The 21,206-nt window shown below is 37.9% G+C and overlaps 1 protein-coding gene across 1 annotated transcript in view; it reads left to right on the top strand.

Moving 5' to 3' along the window:
- LOC136872370 (PX domain-containing protein kinase-like protein) overlaps positions 1-21,206 on the top strand; it is a 103,850-nt gene that overhangs the window by 11,156 nt on the left and 71,488 nt on the right. The window contains exons 3-4 of the mRNA XM_067146180.2: positions 12,840-12,936; positions 15,643-15,869. Of these exons, the coding sequence (XP_067002281.2) occupies positions 12,840-12,936; positions 15,643-15,869 (324 nt within the window). The remainder of the gene's footprint in view (positions 1-12,839; positions 12,937-15,642; positions 15,870-21,206) is intronic.

Genomic DNA, 21,206 nt, shown 5'->3' with positions numbered 1-21,206 from the left:
AGGCAGTCAGTAATTCAGAGGGAATGTCATCAATTCCAGGTGCCTTGTTTCTGTTTAGGTCTCTCACAGCTCTGTCAAACTCTGACCTCAAAATTTGGTCTCCCATTCCATCTGCATCAACAGCCTCTTCTTGTTCCAGAACCAAATCATCTACATCTTTACCTTGATACAACTGTAGGATATGTTTCTGCCATCTTTCTGCTGTGTCTTCTTTCCCTAGAAGTGGTTTTTCTATCTGAGCTCTTAATATTCATACACCTAGATTTCCTTTCTCCAAGGGCTTCCCTGATTTTTCTGTATGCAGCATCTACCTTTCCTAGGACCATATAACCTTCGACATCGTTGCACTTCTCCTTCAACCATTCTTCCTTAGCTACCTTGCACTTTCTGTCCACTTCATTCGTTAATTGCCTGTATTCTTTTCTGCCCTCTTCATTTATAGCATTATTGTATTTTCGTTGTTCATCAGTCAGGTCTAGTATCTCTTGAGTTATCCACTGATTCTTAGTTAATCTTTCCTCCCTTCCTAACATTTCTTCAGCAGCCCTACTGACTTCATTTTTCATGACTATCCACTCGTCCTCTATTGTGTTGCCTTCATCCTTTTCATTTAGTCCTTGTGCAACATGTTCCTTGAAACAATCCCTCATACTGTTTTCTTTCAACTTTTCTAGATCCCATCTCCTTACATTCCTTCCTTTCTTCAATTTCTTAAACTTCAGATGGCATTTCGTGACCAACAAGTTGTGGTCAGAGTCCACGTCTGCTCCTGGAAAAGTTCTGCAATCCATCACCTGGTTTCTGAATCTCTGCCTAATCATAATGAAGTCAATTTGATACCTTCCAGTGTCTCCAGGTCTCGTCCACGCATGCAACCGTCATTTGTGGTGTTTGAACCAAGTATTATCAAGGACTAAATTATGATCAGTGTAGAATTCAACCAGCCGACCTCCTCTTTCATTCCTTTGTCCCCATCCGAATTCTCGTACTGTATTACCTTCTCTTTCTTGGCCTACTACTGCATTCCAGTCTCCCATCACAATTAGACTCTTGTCACCTTTTACATATTGTATTAAATCTTCTATATCTTCATATATTTTGATTTCCTCATCATCTGCTGAACTAGTACGCATATAGACCTGCGCTACTGTGATGGGCATTGGTTTGGTGTCTATCTCGATGACAATAATTCTTTCATTTTGCTGGTCGTAGTAGCTTACTTGCTGCCCTTTTTTCTTATTCATTATTAAACCAACTCCTGCATTTCCCCCGTTTGATTTTGTGTTGATAATTCTGTAGTTGCCTGACCAAAAATCCTGTTCTTCCTGCCAGTGTACTTAACTAATGCCAACTACATCTAACTTTAGTCTATTCATCGCCCTTTTCATATTCTCTAACCTACCACAATGATTCAAACTTCTAACATTCCACTCTCTGACTCGCAGAATGTCGGTATCCATCTTCTTGATGATTGCCCCGCCCCTCTCGTGTAGTCTCCACCCGAAGATCCGAATGGGGGACTATGTTACCTCCGAACTATTTTACCCGGGAGGAAGCCATCATCAGTACATCTTTCGTACAGAGAGAGCTACATGTCCTCGGGAGTTAGTTACGGCTGTAGTTTCCCGTTGCTTTCAGCCGCGTAGCAGTATCATCATAGTTAAGCCATGTTGAGTATTATTACAAGGCCATATCAGTTAATCATCTAGATTACTGCCCTTGCAACTTTCGAAAGGCTGCTACCTTTCTTTGGATGAACCATTCGTTAGTCTGGTCTCTCAACAGATACCCATCCGATACGGTTGCACCTGCGGCTCGGCTACGTGCTTCATTCGGATGCGCAAGCCTCCGCACCGCGGTAAGGTCACATTAAGGTCATATCAAAAATGTTGTCAGTAGACTTGCTTTGTGACTTCAATACATCAGTAGCTGGAAAACAATTCTTAATTTTCGAATACAAACTGAAATAAGCTCATTTGCTGTCCTTAAAACATTTAATTCTACTTAACCTCTAATAAGATAAGCCATAGGGCTCTAAACTCACAGTGCCTATTGGTATAGCTGAATGCCAACAGTCTAGCATTTTCAGCAATTCTGTGATTTACAACCCTTAAAAACAATGTGTTTAGAATACTGTATTAGGGAGGAATTTGGCGGATCGAGCACAGCTCGAGGCGTGGCCGATCAGAAATTGAACCGACTTGATCACACTATCTTGAGTCAGCTTCCTGCAGGAACACGAACAGCCAGTCCGACAATGAGAGAACATCCCAATCTGTTATGTGGTCTGCCACAAATGGTTCACAATTATAACAGCAAGAGATGTTCTCACCGAATTCACCCACAAAATAATAACTGGCAAGAATTCACCGACAGTACACTAGACCCACCTCCAAAACTAACCAGCATTTAATTCGAAATGGACATATTTCAATTAATTTTAATCACACAATGGCAAAATTGGATTAACCATTTACAACTGACCCATCTTAAAGTGGAAGATGATCTATTATTTAAAAGAAATTAAATATAAGATCAATACAAGTGAAGGGAATTATAGACATGAAATATTACTATTTTTAATGTCATATTGCACATTTTATCATTAATATAAAAATCTTACGTTGTCTTAGAATAAGTCGTCATCATCATCTTAGTGTTTGACCTGCAATGGAGCAGGTTCCGCTGTTTTGCAAGCTTGGTTTTATTTAGCACATCATTTGGAACAAGATGTCTTCTTGAAGGCGATGAAGCCAGCGTTTCTTGGGCCGACCACATGGCCTGTTTCCAGATGGCGTGATGCGTGATGTACAGTAGGTGAACCTTCTCTACGCATTATGTGGCCATACCACTAAAGTTGGGTCTCACGCATGTTATCTATGATTGGGGCAACTCCCATGATTTTCCGGATATCTAGGCTGGTGACGGGTCAATCCATGTGACCAGCAAAGCATGCATATCTCCACGACATGAAGTGGTTGCTCGTGCTTGACTGTTGCTAGCTAGCATTCAGAGCCATACATAGAGACTGGGTGAACAACAGTCCTGTAAAGGTGAATTGGTCTCCGATGATCACAGAAAACACCAGTTGTTTGCCACCACTTCATCCAGGCTGCATTTACTTGTGCACGGGCGTCTGAAATAGTGTCACACTCAGCGTTGACCTAAGAACCAAGGTTCTACTTTATTGAGATCTTGGCCATATATCTGAATGGTTCCATTTGCCTGTGGATGCTCTCCATGTACTCGGTTTTCTTGGTACTGAGTTGAAGTTCATGTGCTCTTAGTTTTTCACTCCACTTCTTAACCTGCTCTTGAATTTGTTGATCCTCCTCAGCAGCCAGTAGGACATCGTCAACATACAGGATTGACCAGGGGGGTGATGACTGGATATCGAAGGTGACTATGTCCATACACAAAATGAAGAGAAGCAATGACAGGGCTGATCCCTGGTGGACACCAACCCTAATTGGGAATGGAGGTGAAATTCCAGCAGGGTATGGGACAGCGCTGCTAGAGCTTTGAAAGAGCAAATTTATCCAATGGACATACTCTTCAGGGACATGTGTGATCTAAGTCAGGGCCTCTCAAATGCCCAAAATCTCACGCGTGCAAATCGAGGCGCAAGAGCTCTGTGCACTGTGAATCGGTTCCACTAGGTTCGGACCTACGCTTTGTCTCTGGGCTACTCTGCAAAGCTCGGCTCAACTCTGCTTGGATTTGGAGTACTATGGAGCAAGCGAGGAAGAGGGAGATAGGGGAAGCGAGCAAGACAGGCCTGGGAAAGAGAGAGACAGTGCTATTGCTCCAAATTGAGGAGTGGGGGATCTGCACTCTGGGCAACCAAGCGAAGTCATCTTTTGCACCATGCACAGTGCATGCACCAGGCGCATGCATCCTGAGAGGCCCTGATCTAAGTGAATGCCAAATCAGTTCACGAGGAACGTGGTCAAAAGACTTCTCCAGATCCAGGAGGGCAATGCGGAGTGGCCTGTTGTCCTCTTCCTAGTGTCTTCCCATAAGCAACCGAACTGCATAAATGAAATCGATCGTTCCACATCCTTTCACAGATCCACACTGGTTTGGAGTGACATTGACAATACTCCATAAATGCTGATCTATCATGCGTTCGATGAGCTTCAGGGCATGACATTATTGGCGAATAGTCCGATGGTTTGCGCAGTCATTTATATCACCCTTGCCCATCCAAATAATCTTAGAATAAGTAATGTATTAAATCAATGTACTTGTTATTTTATCTTTTTAATGTTCTTGTTAATGTTCTTCTGCTGAAGATGATCTCTATGAGATTGAAACTGGTACTGTATTAACCCTTTGCCATTCCCCATTTAAAGGTGGATGCCTGGCTGTAATTACCATGTTTTTGTACAGATTCCTTTAAATCCCAATAGGCACAGCAGCATAAATACCACCCTTTAAAAGAAAATAACTAGAAGTCAAATGAACAAATATATAAATGTAATTTCTTTTGCATTCATTTCTAAATGATTAGTGCATATAAATGTGTACTCACTCTAATTTTGAATATCCAAATTTTCGCTCCTGACGGTATTCCAAAAAGCACCCCATCCCACACAATGGTAGATTGCACTGCTTACATTTGAATGTTATTTGTTTGCACACACTTTAGCATGGCCAGGAATCTTCACAAGAGAATGAAATAATTAGCGGATGGACAGCCGATGAGTGAACTTCTTTTCCTGTCCATATGTTTGCGAGACGTGAAGTTCCCGATCAGCTGTTGCACCAAGTTGTGCCGGAAGTTCAGCTGTCTGTTTCCATGAGTTGTGAGAGCTGGTCGATTACTCATATCATAAAGAATGAAACTGCTCAAAACGCACACTTTTGATCACAAAACGAAAAATAAATTTCCACCATTTTTTAGACGATCGCCCTACCCCGTAGTATTCCCTTTTCAGATCACTGATGTCCACGCCACCCATATGTTTACACAGGTATAAATGATGAGTTTTCCACCTAATCAATACTTTATTTTACAAAGAGTTTAGAATTATTTACATTAAAAAACAGTACCGGTTTCGACCTGTAAATAGGTCATCATCAGCTGTTGGTGAACCTGCTTAATAGTGAGTGTACATAATAAAACATTACTAAAAATTAATTTAACAAGAATGCCTTATTCTAATATAATACTAATGTTAAGATATATACATATGTTACAGTTAAAGGGCTTTGACTTCTTGGAGTCCCATTCAAATATCTATGCTGTGTGCCAACGTTATGTCAAACAAGATATATACATATGTTGACCCTTTATTCTCTAAGAACTGTACCCTATTTTTAACCTCTCAGCTATACAATTTTTGGAATATGTGGCAGTCATATATCTTGTTTGACATAATGTTGGCACACAGCATAGATATTTGAATGGTACTCCAACAAATCAAAGCCCTTTAATTGTACCATATGTATATATCTTTAGTATTATATTAGAATAAGGCATTCTTGTTTAATTGATTTTTAGTAATAATGTTTTATTATATACAATCGCTATTCAGCAGGTTCACCAACAGCTGATGATGATCTATTTACAGGTCGAAACTGGTACTGTTTTCTAATGTAAATAATTCTAAATACTTTGTAAAATAAAGTATTGATTAGGTGTAAAACTCATCCTTTATACTTGTGTGCTCAAATTATCAATACGGACAATGAAGCTGATAGATTATAGTACCCATATGTTTCGTGAAATTTATGACAGCACAAGGACATGCAATTTCTATTTCTTCATTGCCTTTACCGGTTTCTCGTTGCACTGTACCATCATTCACAGAATCTTAATTTGTTGATGGCATAAGAACCTTTCTACACAACTCCGTGATTAGATGGCATGATGTGAGCTTGGACAAAAATAATCTCTAACTAAAGACATTGTTTATAAAGTAGGTCTGCTTGGGAAATATACACAGAAAATGCTGTCAACAAGGTCCTGACAGCATGCTGAGTCAAGGGAATACAGTATGGTTTCACAAGACCCTTCAATATTTCTCTTAACACACTTCTAATGAACGTGAGTGTGACGAGTGCTTTGGAACGTTCAGCACGGCAAGCTGGTGATAATATTCGAGTGCTCTGGAGTTTTAGGGATGGCAAAGAGTTAATGTATTTTTTATGTGAATACATACATTTAAAGATATTAAGTATTGATTAGGTGGGAAATCTCAGTCTACAATTGTGATTGGTCAGACTGTATCAATATAGTTACTGTAATGTTTCTCCTGATTAAGAGACCTGATTTCTCTCGTGAATTCATGACCTGTTTGTTCAGTATCAGCAGCCTCATCAACCAATCACTTTCTAACTTTGTGGGATATTTTCCAACAAACTATCTTAAACTTTTTTACCCACAAGCTGAAAACTGTGAACAGCAGGGAATTGTGAGGGTTAATTCTCTTCTTAAATTTCATTGCCCAGATTTGCGATGTTCGGTCACATATTATGGCGTTATCCTGTCTCTTTGCCCTTTGGTATAAAATGGTCATATGGTTGATCATATTCTGTAGGCTGTTTGGGTCTGGAGAGTACCGTTGTTCGAGCATGTTTTCAAAGTTTTGTAACGTTCCTACTCTTTACTCTTTATTCTTCTGTTCTGTGCCGAGATTGTTGTAAATTTCATGCAAGGTGCCATATCGGTTGCTAATCCAGGATACACAGATGGGGAGGATCAAAATTTCCATCTTTTCCCGTGGTTGTTTTGTCGATATCCTGTATGCATCAGCCAGATCCTTCTAGAGACTTCATTTTTGTTATCCTTGGATGGTGATGGCTGATAGGATGATCTGCTGCTGCTTCCTTGGACATCCACCACTGGTTACATTGCTTTATCACTTACCTTTGCTCCACTATCACTTTCTTCATCTGTGCATTTAGGGGCACTCAGCTCTGAGCATGCATCCGGGAGATAGTGGGTTCGAGCCCTACTGTCAGCAGCCCTGAAGATGGTTTTCCGTGGTTTCCCATTTTTACATCAGGCAAATGCTGGGGCTGTACCTTAATTAAGGTCATGGCGGCTTCCTTCCCACGCCTAAGACTTTCCCTTCCCATCGTCACCGCAAGACCTATCTGTATTGTAAAGTATTGGATTGGTGATTTTTTAATAAATTTGGTTGAAACTTTTACAGACTTATCAGTGTCGGTGCGACATAAAAACAAATTGTAAAAAAACTTTCTTAATCTGTCTTCTCATTGACTGCAAGTGTACTCACCTCCGCAATTACAGCTGCTTCTTTTCAATCAATCAATCAATCAATTAATCAATGCTGATCTACATTTAGGGCAGTTGCCCAGGTGGCAGATTCCCTATAGGTTGTTTTCCTAGCCTTTTCTTAAATGATTTCAAAGAAATTGGAAATTTATTGAACATCTCTCTTGGTAAGTTATTCCAATCCCTAACTCTCCTTCCTATAAATGAATATTTGCCCCAGTTTGTCGTCTTGAATTCCAACTTTATCTTCATATTGTGATCTTTCCTACTTTTAAAGACGCCACTCAAACTTATTCGTCTACTTATGTCATATGTAATTAATCTCATAATAGAACCGTATTGAGGATAATATATTAAAATTATAAAATTCTTTTATTAACAACCACCTACTCAATACAATATAATGTATTGTATTGAGTAGGTGGTTGTTAATAAAAGAATTTTATAATTTTAATACTTATGTCATTCCACGCCATCTCTCCGCTGACAGCTCGTAACATACCCTTTATTACATGTTATGAATTTGTTTGAAACTTTTTACATACCACTTAGTCGAGCAGCTCGTCTTCTTTCTCCCAATTCTTCCCAGCCCAAACTTTGCAACATTTTTGTAACGCTACTCTTTTGTCGGAAATCACCCAGAACAAATCAAGCTACTTTTCTTTGTATTTTTTCCAGTTCTTGAATCAGGTAATCCTGGTGAGGATCCCATACACTGGAACCATACTCTAGTTGGGGTCTTACCAGAGATTTATATGCCCTCTCCTTTACATCTTTACTACAACCCCTAACACCCTCATAACCATGTGCAGAGATCTGTACTCTTTATTTACAATCCCATTTATGTGATTACCCCAGTGATGATCTTTCCTTATATTAACACCTAGATACTCGCAATGATCCCCAAAAGGAACTTTCACCCCATCAACGCAGTAATTAAAACTGAGAGGACTTTTCCTAGTCGTGAAACAACCTGACTTTTAACCCTGTTTATCAACATACCATTGCCTGCTGTCCAGCTCACAATATTATCGAGGTTACGTTGCAGTTGCTCACAATCTTGTAACTTATTTATTACTGTATACAGAATGACATCATTTGCAAAAAGCCTTACCTCTGATTCCACTTGTTTACTCATATCATTTATATACATAAGAAAACATAAAGATCCAATAATACTGCCTTGAGGAATTCCCCTCTTAATTATTACAGGGTCAGATAAAGTTTTGCCTACTCTAATTCTCTGAGATCTATTTTCTAGAAATATAGCAACCCATTCAGTCACTCTTTTGTCTAGTCCAATTGCACTCATTTCTGCCAGTAGTATCCCATGATCCACCCTATCAAATGCTTTAGACAGCTCAATCGCGATACAGTCCATTTGACCTCCTGAATCCAAGATATCTGCTATATGTTGCTGGAATCCTACAAGTTGAGCTGCAGTGGAATAACCTTGCTTAAAACCGAACTGCCTTCTGTCGAACCAGTTATTAATTTTGCAAACATGTCTAATATAATCAGAAAGAATGCCTTGCCAAAGCTTACATACAACGCATGCCAAACTTACTGGCCTGTAATTTTCAGCTTTTATGTCTATCAGCCTTTCCTTTATACGCAGGGGCTAGTATAGCAACTCTCCATTCATTCGGTATAGCTCCTTCGACCAAACAATAATCAAATAAGTACTTCAGATATGGTTCTATATCCCAACCCATTGTCTTTAGTATATCCCCAGAAATCTTATCAATTCCAGCTGCTTTTCTAGTTTTCAACTTCTGTATCTTATTGTAAATGTCATTGTTATCATTATGTAAATTTTAATACTTCTTTAGCATTAGTCTGTTTATTGATTTGTTCACAAATAACACGCTTTTCACCTGTAAGTGCATCATCGGAAATACTAAAGTAATTATTACATGTAACTAATGTTGAAATTCATGCGAAACTTGTCCCTATAAAATAGTGTTGTAGCATTATGATCTAACAACATAAAACCAATTGTATTGAAAAGGTGGAATAAAAAATCACTGTAAGCATATAATACCAAAGTAATCCATCAACATAGCCATGAGCTTGCATTTGGGAGATAGTGGGTTTGGACATCATTGATCATCCATATCACCTTTGTCTGGCCTTGCAGACCACAAGTTCCTTATGTTGAAATACTTAGTATAGCAGCCCCTATTACCAGCTTCGGTTTGGCACGCTTTTACTGAAACACTCTGTATATCTCTGGGTTATAAGTTATCATTGCTTAAATTTTATATTAATTTCCATGCTTTCTCCGAAGAGAATTTCTGATTTACACGTGATTGGTTCAAACTTATAACTGTAATGATATAACCTTTTAGAAAAAAAGGCAATCAAACAATCTTACCTTACATCCCTTGAAACAGTGTTCCACTATTAAGACGTAGGCTTTTGCGACCGCGAAATGACATTATAATATATCATATTGGGGATGTTAAGTCTTGTAATACTTATCATTAGCTGAGTGTTTTGAACCTGCAACCAGGATCATCTTCAGAGCAATAACAAAGATGTTAGTTACAACATCACTCTGTAGTAGTAGCTAGACTCAGTTTAGAGAGACCCTGTTAGAAATGTAGTTCATTCCATGGCCTCCAGAGTCAAGGAGGAAAATGTTGCAAGGGTTAAATGTGAAGGGTAGCCATGATCTACTCAGTATGTAGCCATTCCCTGTATTAAAATTATCCGGATGTTTAGCAGTTTCTTTCTTCATTATGCCCAACTATGGAGCGCGATTGAACTTATTTAGCTGATGTCATTGCCTTTTTCTTCTCCCAAAATATCTTCATCTTCTCGCTTTGGCTTTTCTTGCGATCTTCTGATCAGGTTTTGTTGGTGGTAGTGCTTGGATGATGTTTAAAGTTGTGATTGTAGACTAATTTTCTGAACTTAGATCTGTCTAACACAATGTCATCTGTGATGTCTATTTCCTGAAGATCTTCTCCAACTTCGAGCAGCCAATTGTTTTTTTTACTTTCAGGTTCAGAATTCTTTTGGTCAATCTCTGATAACTCATCCTGAGAATATGTCCATAAAATGTCAAACATTTTTTCCTAAATGTGTCTGAGATTTTCTCTGAGTGTTGGTACAGGTCATGGGATTTCCTTATCATCCAAATTTCTCCTGTGCAGATTGGTCCAAAAATTTTCCTTAAGATTTTTCTTTGTTGCTTTTCTACATCTTTAATCAGTGATCTGCACACAATGATCAGTGTTTCAGATGCATATAGTGCTTCAGGCTTGATTACAGTGTTATAATGTCTTAATTTTGCATTTCAGGATATAGATTTTTTAATATTATATTTGGCCCAAGTGAGTCTGTATGCCCATTGTAGTTTAGAGAATCTTTCTTTGTTTGCTTCATGATTGAGTCCTGAAGGTTGGATGACTTCTCCCAGGTATTTGAATTTAGACACTTGGGATGTTTTGCCATTTTGTGTTTTCATTGGTTGTCCATCTAGGTACTGAAGAGATCCTTCCATGTAGTGAGTTTTCAGATATGAGATCGGGAGTCCTGTTCTGGATGCAATTTCATGGAGTTTTTAAATGGATGCATTTGCTCCCTCTCTGTTATTGGATAACACTGGTAAGTCATCAGCGAAGGCCAAACACTGTATTTCTATAGCAATTTCTATGTAGGTATAAAATGTTTTTTACAAACAACACAAGTTGCATCAAAAACGACTTGATGGTCATTATGGTATGTTCTGCCACAGCAGACTTCTCTGGCTGGCAAAATTGCCTGTGATGTTCCTTAATCCTCATTGCTACCTTCCTACATGTTTGACCAACATAAACCGATCCACAGGAGCAAGGAATCATATATCTTCCAGCACAGTTTAAACCAATAGGATCTTCGACAGATCACAAGCAATTGCCTATGATGATTAGGCTTAAAGATGGTCTTGATATTGTGCTTTCTGAGAATATTGCCTATCCTATCCATGACAGATTGTACGTATGGCAATAAGGCCGGACTAAAGGAGGAGAATTACGTGATAATCTGTCTTTTGAATTAGGATGTAGCACTTCGTCTATCTGTCTCCTTGAGTAGCCATTCCTCAGGAATGTTCTGGTTGTTTAACTTATCCTCCTCACGAACCTCCCTTGCTTGGCTGATAAGGGTGCTTAACATAGCATGCTATTAGTATGGGTAGGTTTATGGTCAACCGAATGATCTTAAGTTCCATTAGATTTCGTAGAAACCAAACATCTAATAACGGCAAACATCTTCCATGTTCAGTCTTCATGATAAATTATAATGTTTGGTTCTATGTTGTTCAATTGATCCAACAATATGGATAATTCATGTTCACCATGGGGCCAGATAATGAATGTGTCATCAGCATATCTCAACTGGATGGAAGGCTTGAGATTTTAAGATTAAAGACAGTGCTTTTCAAAATCTTGTAGATAGAAATTAGTGATGACTGGGTGCCAATGACAATTCCATGGTAACACCATATATTTGTTCATATATTGTACAGTGAAAACTGAAATCATGGTGGTGAGGACAAGGTGAAACAGATTATCAATGTCAGCAAGAAAAAATAGAAATTGCTAAATACCCGAATAATTTTAACAAAAGGGATGGTTATGCACTCAGTAGAACATGGCTACCATCCATAGATAACTCTTCAACATCTTTCTCCTTGACTCTGGAGGGCCTGGAATGAACTACATTTCTAACAGGATCTCTCTATCTTGAGTCTAGTTACTAAGGAGTGACAGTTGCTACTAAAATCTTTTTTATTGCTCTGAAGATGACCCTGGTTGCAGGTTCGAAATGCGTTGGCTGATGATGAGTATTACACGACCTAACATCCCCAGAATTATAAATTATAATGTTCCACTCTCTTTTGTTACCAGTACACAGATTTCTGGTTCATCTTATTTACAGAAATTAGATACACTTACAAATGTGAAAGTTGATCAGATGGGAAGTTCAAATCTTGTAAACAGTACAAGACAAGAAACTTTTCATATAGAATGTTCGTCCTGAGGTGCAATGGAATTGTTAAATCACTTTTGGTAGTGACTATGATATGGAAACAGCAGGGCTTCACTTAGGGGTTAATACATTTTTAAGTCTGACGAATTACATAGTTGAAAGAAAAGCATTTTGTTTGACTTTCTTTACGGAGAGCTGATTCCATCCATGTAGGATGTATCACCAGAATGTGCTGCCTATAATAAAAAATTTTGTAGTAAATTCTATCCTTTGCTTTCCCTCGTACTAGTTTCCACCGAATTCAGTGTTGTTGACTTTTTTTTTTTGCAAAAATAATGATCTGTACAGGAGTTAAAACCTGATTAACTGTTGAATTCATGGGCTTATGAATTTTTTGCGGATGAAACTATTTGGTGATGGATGATGATGGCGATGTTGCTGTTTTAAGAGGCCAGTCATTAAGGTTATTGCCCCTGAAACTTTTTCTATTGGCTTTCCATTATTTATACTTTCCTGAAAGTCATTTTTATTGCCAAAGTTTCAAGGTAGATTTTTATCCTACCTTCCTTTGTCAGTGTATTAACTTGATCTGTTTTGTTTTTTTCCATTTCAGAACTACATGAATTTCATCCTCATGAATCCTATCTTAGCATCGTCGTTACCTGTGAAAAAATTTCTTGATCCTGATAATTATGGGACTAAATTACAAGGTATATGATCTGACTTTACTTATTGTATTTATTTCTTGTTATCATTTTTTGTTACTGCATTCATTTTCTTGTTGTAATAATGTTACTGTTTTTACATCCCACTACTTTTACAGTTTTCGGAAATAGCTGTGCCAGAATTTTATCCTAAAGGAGTTCTGTAATATGCTAGTAAATCTACAAACCCAAGGCCGACATATTTGAGCACCTTTAAATACCACTTGATTGAGCTGGAATTGAAACCTTACCCCTGTGAGTGGGGGATGAAGATGAAGAATACACCTAAGCTATCCCCTGCCTGTCATCAGAGGCAACTAAAAGGGGCAACCAAGGGATGATTGAAAAGGCAACAGTGGAAGAGGTTCATCTCATGACAAGACCTGCCATAAGGCAGAATACCTAGATGATGTTGATGAGTGGGGAAAACCCTGGGTCACCTTTACTTGCGAGCAGTACCACTATGTTAGGTACTCAATAGGTTTGTGATTAGTAGCAATATGGGTTTACAGTTCCTGTGATTAGTACCACTATATGAGCGACACTGTGGGTCTGCGTTGCCTGTGATTAGTGCCCACTATGTGAGGAACACCACGGGATAAAACGAGTCCCTGTAATTAGTACACCTATGTGAGTAACACCATGGGTTTGCATTGCCTATGATTGGCAGCATTATGTGAGAAACACCACAGGTCTACGTCACCTGTGCGACGTACAATACTTATGAGTAGTACCATAACGTTTGGAACACTGTGAGTCTGTGCTACTCTTGATTAGTACCGCATCTTGAAAAATACCATGGTTCTACTTTACTAGCGATAAGTACCATTATGAGAGGCCGTTGACCTGGATTTTGGACCCCTTTGGACAACAAGAATCGATTCAGAATTGTGCTTTGTCAGCAGTCCCTTGGTCAGTAATACTAATTTTTCAATATAGTTTCTGGGAAGGTGGGGCATTGCGGATCAGATCCACTGATTGTTTTAAGTTGATAATCATTGTTCATTGTCATCTTTTAAAATTCCCAGTGGATCGATTTTAGTATTATTTTTAACTTTTGGTATTGTGAGTTGACTCTGCTGATTATTTTAAATTCAAATTTATCCTTTCATTCTTCATCATCACGTTTTAAATACTAGTCATTGGATGAATTTTGGACTTTTAAATTGTTGTTGCATTTTGTCTCATTTTGTACCATTAGGGGCCGATGACCTAGATATTAGGCCCCTTTAAACAATAAGCATCATCATCATGGGACTGAACCCATCAGCTTAATCTCAGAAGACCATCACCCTTCCACCTGAGCTACTCAGCCCCACTTTCTTTTCTTTTTTCTTGTTGTGCTGAAAATGTTAACATCAAGGGAAGTCCAAGAGATCACCATTATGTATGTCCAGTTTCTGTATGGGGTCAGGTATGAAGTGAGATGAATCTTTGTAGCAATTTTTTTCTTTAGGACCAGATGCCCTTCTTGACATCAACCTTCTTAGAGGAGTTAATGATATGAAATGAATGGCGCGGAAGGGAGTGGGGGAAGCCTGGTGCCGACACATAACTTACTCCTGTTGAATAATACCAAGGGGTCTGCTCTAGGCTTAACGTTGCCATCAGCAGCGGCATCATGTGCCCTCACTCCATATAAACATTGCGAAGAAGTTCAGAATTGAATCCAGGCTTATGGCACGCAATCTAGTGATTATAAATTGAATACTACCACCTGTCCTACCCTGTTGGCCAACATTCTGATGGTGAAAATTCTTTCCATCAGCAGGACTTAAACCGGCTAACGGCGGTGTTACAACATGTAGATTTGATGCCTAAGTGATCATGGTCGTCAGGCGGGCTAAGAGTACACCATTATATTCTTGTAATGTATTCTATTTTATCTGTGTAAATTTCTCCTTAACTAACTTGACAGTTTCACTGTTCATTGGAACTAGGACAGGGAACAAGTTGGTAGATGATGAAGGAAAAGTATTTGTTGGTCAATGAGAAATTATAGATACGTGGAAAAAAATGTATTGAATGAACAGCTGTTTTATGATAATTGACCACAACCTTCTCAAATAGATGGTGAAACAGAACGAAAAGGAGTATCCTTACTATGAAATAAATAATGCAATCATATAATCCTGCACAATGGGAAACAAAAATTTTAAACAGTGAGTCATCACTTCTGATGTTTTCAGCATCTTTCCTGGAGCACTTTTGCAAATTTTGTTTCCTGGTTCGAAAATTTGTAGCGGGACCATGGAGGCCCCAGTTGGTAATTCCATCCTTTCCTAAAAGGAATGGAATACAGCCTCCAATCAAAGAAAATGCCTCTTCTTCCTCAGAACTTGTAGACACTGTTTCACTATGCTGAGGGTAGGGTTCAGTCAGTATTTTCTACACCCATTGAATTTGATTTTAGATAATTTATTGTCCCGGTCCTCATGGCATTGGCTTCTTCATTCGATGGTTCTGCCATTTTACTCCTAAGTATTCTTCTAAGACAGTGCTACCTTTTTTTTCAGACTTCTTCCATATTTTCTACAAGTCTTGGCATTATGTAATCAGGACTCAGTAACAAGCATGTGTAAAACCCAGTTGTAAAACGAAATATTTTTGTTATCCTTGTCCCTGTGGCATTATGTAATCAGGACTCAATAACAAGCATGTGTACAACCTAGTCGTAAATTGAAATATTTTTTATTATCCTTGTTCTTGTAGAATCAGCTTTACAACATGTGAGCATGGCACTTCGAAGTGAGATTAATTATGAAGTGATCCGACCTGTGCCTGAAATGGGTTGGCGTGTTCGAAAACATTACATACTTGTAAAAAGTCGTAGCAGTCCTAAGGAGGAATTGTTGTTATCATGGGTAGAACATGGACCAGACAAGTACTTGGAAGATCGTGATCTGCAGGGTGTCTTCAAGAGTATTGCAACCCTTCAGGTCAGTAAACTGCTTCTTTTTATTTTCCTAGATCTTTATTTAAATGACTAATTCTCCTGTTCCATCCTTGCTTTACTAACAGTGCAGATCATTATCAGAGGGGATATTAAGAATATTAAAATCTTCTCTTAGTTTACACAACCAGTTAGAATGATGGTCCTGATATGGTTTGTGTGATATGGCTTAACCTATGAGCATATCGTCGCTGCCGGGATGAAACCTCCTATGTGAAATATTTTAGCTTCAAACTTTGGCCGGTAAGGTTCTATCATCTAAGGTGCAATATTGTGTGAATATTGTCAAGGCATCCTCGCTCTTCATAATGTATGTGCTGCGGGACAGCATATCTCCAAAAATATTATCACTTAGGAGGTTTTGTCCCGGCAACGACGATATGCTGTTACATGACTTTGGAGCATCAGTGTTTCTCATTAACTTAATTGGAAACCCAGCATTGAGCTGGTGGTTTATACTGGTTGTTCCAGTGTTGCGATAAAATTGAGAGATGCTAGTAATACCATTCCTTATGCAGCCAATCCCTGTTATGAATGGTTTGAAAATATAGCTCATAGGGTCAGTTGGTGCATGCATTTCAGTGGGCTTGGCAGAATGATATGAAATAGCAACTTCTGGCTGGGTGAGGAAAGCAACAGGAAACTACCTCACTCCTCATTTCCCTAGTATGCCTCTTCAGTGACGCCTAGGTTGTCTATGATAGCTTTTGGTGGAGCTGTGGAGGATCGAACCAATCTTCGGGCTGAATACCCGACATTCATACATAGTTTATCATTTTTATTATCTGCGTTGATTTCCCAATTTTGTGTGAAAAAAGGACTTCATTAAAACTCCCAACTAATCAACAATGTAAGACATAAATTCTTAATCTACCTCATTAGAAGTTTCGGTCAAAATCTGACCATCCTCAGCTACATATAAAGAAACTTAAGAACTAAAAAAACACATTGCACATAAACAATGATGTGACAAACTATCAAGATTACATAGTCTTCTAAGGTGAGTCGTCCTAAAATATAAGTTCAGTAAAAAACATCCACACTGTATAGTCGTAAAATCTCATGTAAGATTTGTCCTATGAATATTGAGAAAAACATTTTTAAAAAGGAAATTAAAAAAGTTCTGACTGTGATTAGACAAATTGCACCATCCTTAAAACTATTTGTTGAAAAAATGTACTGTACATTTATGTCTTGAAGTAAAAACAAACACCTTATTTACAAAATTTCACTGTTGACAGGTAACCGGCAAAAGTAATGCAGTACAATCTCTCATCATTTTGTGTTATAAAAACTACCACTGCAGTGGTGATACTTTGTTGTTGCAAAAGAAAGAAAGCCAGTGGAGCCTTATGAAAGGCAGATATCCATTGCGTTGTTTAAAGGTCAAACGGACCGATATGAAACTGGGAAATCAAACTGGTTTCAATCCATTAGATTCCAGGATGTACTGGTTTGAAAAAAGAATGGAACTCCCTCTCACCCATGACGATCTTCTTGCCGGTGCCTTATGTATTATTGAATTTTGTCTTAATGATGTTTATAACAGTGTTGAACAATATTGGTGCTTTACCCCTCCATCATTTTCAAACCAGTGAGATTGTTTGCTTTCTATCATAACACAAGGGTAATGGAGTTCAAAAGGTTAAAAATCCCACATATTTTCAGTTTTCTCTTAATTGTATTTGGCAGTTATACTCTGTCTTGTCCTTTCCTGATCTCTTCCCTTCTAACATTGTCAAGTGTAGGCCCTAAAAACAATTGCCACATACAGTATTCACATTCCCATCACTTGACTAATAGTAAATATTGCATTGATTGTTGATCTCCATGATCTAAATTTCTATTGTTCCTCTTATATGGGTTTTTACTTTGTTTTTGATCTTTTGCAAAGTATTTTCTCACATATCTCTAGTCCGTGGCTCAGTAATGCAATATTCTACAGTTACCAAACAGTGCCTTGTTTCTTTTCTTAAAGATTGAAGTAATACCACCTTTTACCACTCTTCAAGTATATTTCTTTTTGTTCCAAACTATTTGTAGTAGTATTCTATACAACCTCTGAATTCTATTAGGTCCTGCTGTTGTAATAATTTATACTGTGATTGCATTAATAATTAATAACAGACTAAGTGAAGGTACAGCATTTTATCATCAAGTCAGAGAGCATTTATGGGATGACAAAGTATCCAAGATAACAAAATTAACATTATATAAACAGTATTTCAAACCAACTGTAACATTTAAATCTAAGAATTTCATTTTTGTCTGTATTGAACTGAGAATGGAAGATAGGAAACTTAAAGGGACCACCTTTTCAATACAAGTAAATGTTATAGTTTATTTACAACATATATTTACACTTGGAACTAGTTTCGACGCTGTTTGGCGTCATCTTCAGCCAAAATGTGGGAAATAGGCATAGCATGTAGACATTTATATTATACAAGGTGTTACATCAGTGTGATTAAAAGAGAGAATATGAAGACGTGAAGTACAATGTCAGTTTCAAAATGGTCATGAAGGGCAAGTCAAAATTGTATAAACAGGAGATAACATAAACACATAAACAAAAAACATATATACATATAAACTAACAAAACCATGCGGAAGTACGAGATGATTGGCATTGGAGATTCAAATTAACATGTATCCCAGTATAAAAACCAACTCGTTATTCCCGATCATCGAAAAGAACTTACTTGCTAACAACCAACTAAGTAAACTAGAAGTTCAAGACTTTATGACTATATTAAGATTACTAATTAACAATAATTATTTCACATTTGATAAGATCATTTACAAACAAGATGGTTTGGCTATGGGTTCACCAGCCTCAGGAATTTTAGCAGAGATCTACCTTGATTTCCTAGAACACACCGCCATCGACAACAACATCAAATTCGCTAATATCCAATTCTGGGCTAGGTACGTAGATGACACTTTATAATCCTAGATGAACGCTCCATAGACATAGAGATAAACAACTCCATCAACTTTCTAGACCTAACAATCAATAGGCGCCCCTCTTCGTTCACATATAGTATCTATAAAAAGCCCACTCAAACGGCCAGTACTATAAGAAATGACTCACTACATCTCCAAACACATAAAGCGGCTACGTATAATAGCTTAGTAGACCGAGCATTCAAGATTCCGATGTCCAGGAAAAAACTTAAATAAAGAACTGAACACCATTCGCTCTATAGCAAAATTTAATGGATATAGTGAAACCTTTATTGAAAGAATAATCAATAAATTCAGACACTGCCCAAAAACCACCCTAATAAAAGACAATACTAGCACTGCCACGTTTTCTACATTCACCTTTAATAAAGAAATTTACAACGTCACCAATGTTCTTAAAAAACACAACGTTAAAATAGCCTTTCGTACTAACAATAGAAGCACAGAGATCCTACATAACTCTTCATCAATAAATAAAAGTAGTCCTTTTTCTAAATCAGGTGTATATATGTTTTCTTGCCAAGACTGCAAAAGCTCTTACCTAGGGCAAACAGGACGCAGTTTTAAAATCAGATATGCAGAACATGTCAATGCCATAAAACACAATCGTTTTTCCGCGGTCGGCCTACATATAAAAGAATTTAAGCACAACTTTACTGAAATAAATCAAGATCTTGAGGTATTAGAAATTCTAAACAAAGGTTCTTTCCTAGACGTCACTGAAAACCTCTATATTTACTTAGACCAATATTTCAATCCAAACCTTAACTTAAATGATATCTCAGAGAAACCAAAGATCCTATTCGACTTCATCATTGAATTTTTCAAAAATATTAATATTCCGAAAAACAGATCTGTCTTTCACATTATGCATAATACTTTGTCACGCCACACACTTTCACCGCATCACCCTCCATATCCCCCCTCCTTCCACTCCTCCTCCCCTACCGCTCCTTCCCTCTCCCCTCCTAATCCCACAATGGCCGCTCCCCAGACCTAAACTGTCTAATGTGCTCTGTTCCTCTTCATCTCGCGCCATAGCTTTACCACGTTAGGTCCCGCAATAATCATCATAGAAATCTGCCCCCACTCTACACGTAACGTTGCAACAATACACCACAAATATCAGCACAGTCAACCTCTAAGCTTTCAGAGGAACGTCTTCCTTAATTCGAATTTTGTATTCTTGTCGAGCTGAATATGTTTACTACACCCTCAACAAAGTGATTCTTTAACTACCATGTTCATCTCACACTTGGGTTCAGATATGTTATATGCATTTGTACAAGTTTGGATATATTGAGCCCTGTCTCATACTTACACTGCGCTTGACCTATATGGCACCTGACGAAGAAATATCTACAAATTTTAATTCTTTAACTGCCAATTTCACCTTGTACTACGGAAATTTGAATATGTTATTTGTATTTGAAAGTATTATTTAGTGAATCCTAACTCGTATGAATTATAGCTTTTGTTTCACCCTTCATGGACTGTTTCGAAATGGCATTACTGAATATCTACAATTCGAACCTTCACTGCCAAGTTCATCTCGCACCATGAGTTCAGATGTCATGTGCAATTCTAAGAGGTTGTTAAATCCTCACGTGCATTTGAACTACACTTGCACCATTGCCATTCAACGAATGATTGAACGCAGACCTTTTATGCCAAATCCATCAAGAAACTACTTTTCCAAGTGTGTTACATGTGGTTTTTTGCATTTATCGAGTCCAAACTCATGTTTGTGCAATTTCTGTCTCACCCTTCACAGCTGTTTTTTTGAATTGACGCTTATTGAATAAGTGATTTCAATCCCTAACTACCAAATTTCATCTCAACCCAAATATTTTTAAAATGTTATGTGCATTTTTGAGACGATTGTGTTTATTGAAATCTAACCTATGTTTTGTACTACACTCGCGGCAGGCAACATTCAATGGAAGAGTGTCTGAAATAATTTGAATCTCCAATGCCAATCATCTCGTACTTCCGCATGGTTTTGTTAGTTTATATGTATATATGTTTTTTGTTTATGTGTTTATGTTATCTCGTGTTTATACAATTTTGACTCACCCTTCATGACCGTTTTGAAACTGACATTGTACTTCACGTCTTCATATTCTCTCTTTTAATCACATTGATGTAACACCTTGTATAATATAAATGTCTACATGCTATGCCTATTTCCCACATTTTGGCTGAAGATGACGCGAAACAGTGTCGAAACTAGTTCCAATTGTAAATATATGTTGTAAATAAACTATAACATTTACTTGTATTGAAAAGGTGGATCCTTTAAGTTTCCTATCTTCCACCAACTGTAACATACGGACTAGAACGCTGGTAACTAATA

Source organism: Anabrus simplex, chromosome 4 (genome assembly GCF_040414725.1).
Source record: "Anabrus simplex isolate iqAnaSimp1 chromosome 4, ASM4041472v1, whole genome shotgun sequence".
Taxonomy (NCBI): domain Eukaryota; kingdom Metazoa; phylum Arthropoda; class Insecta; order Orthoptera; family Tettigoniidae; genus Anabrus; species Anabrus simplex.
The sequence above is the reverse complement of the archived record's forward strand: the minus strand, read 5'-3'. Positions and strand labels throughout refer to the sequence as shown.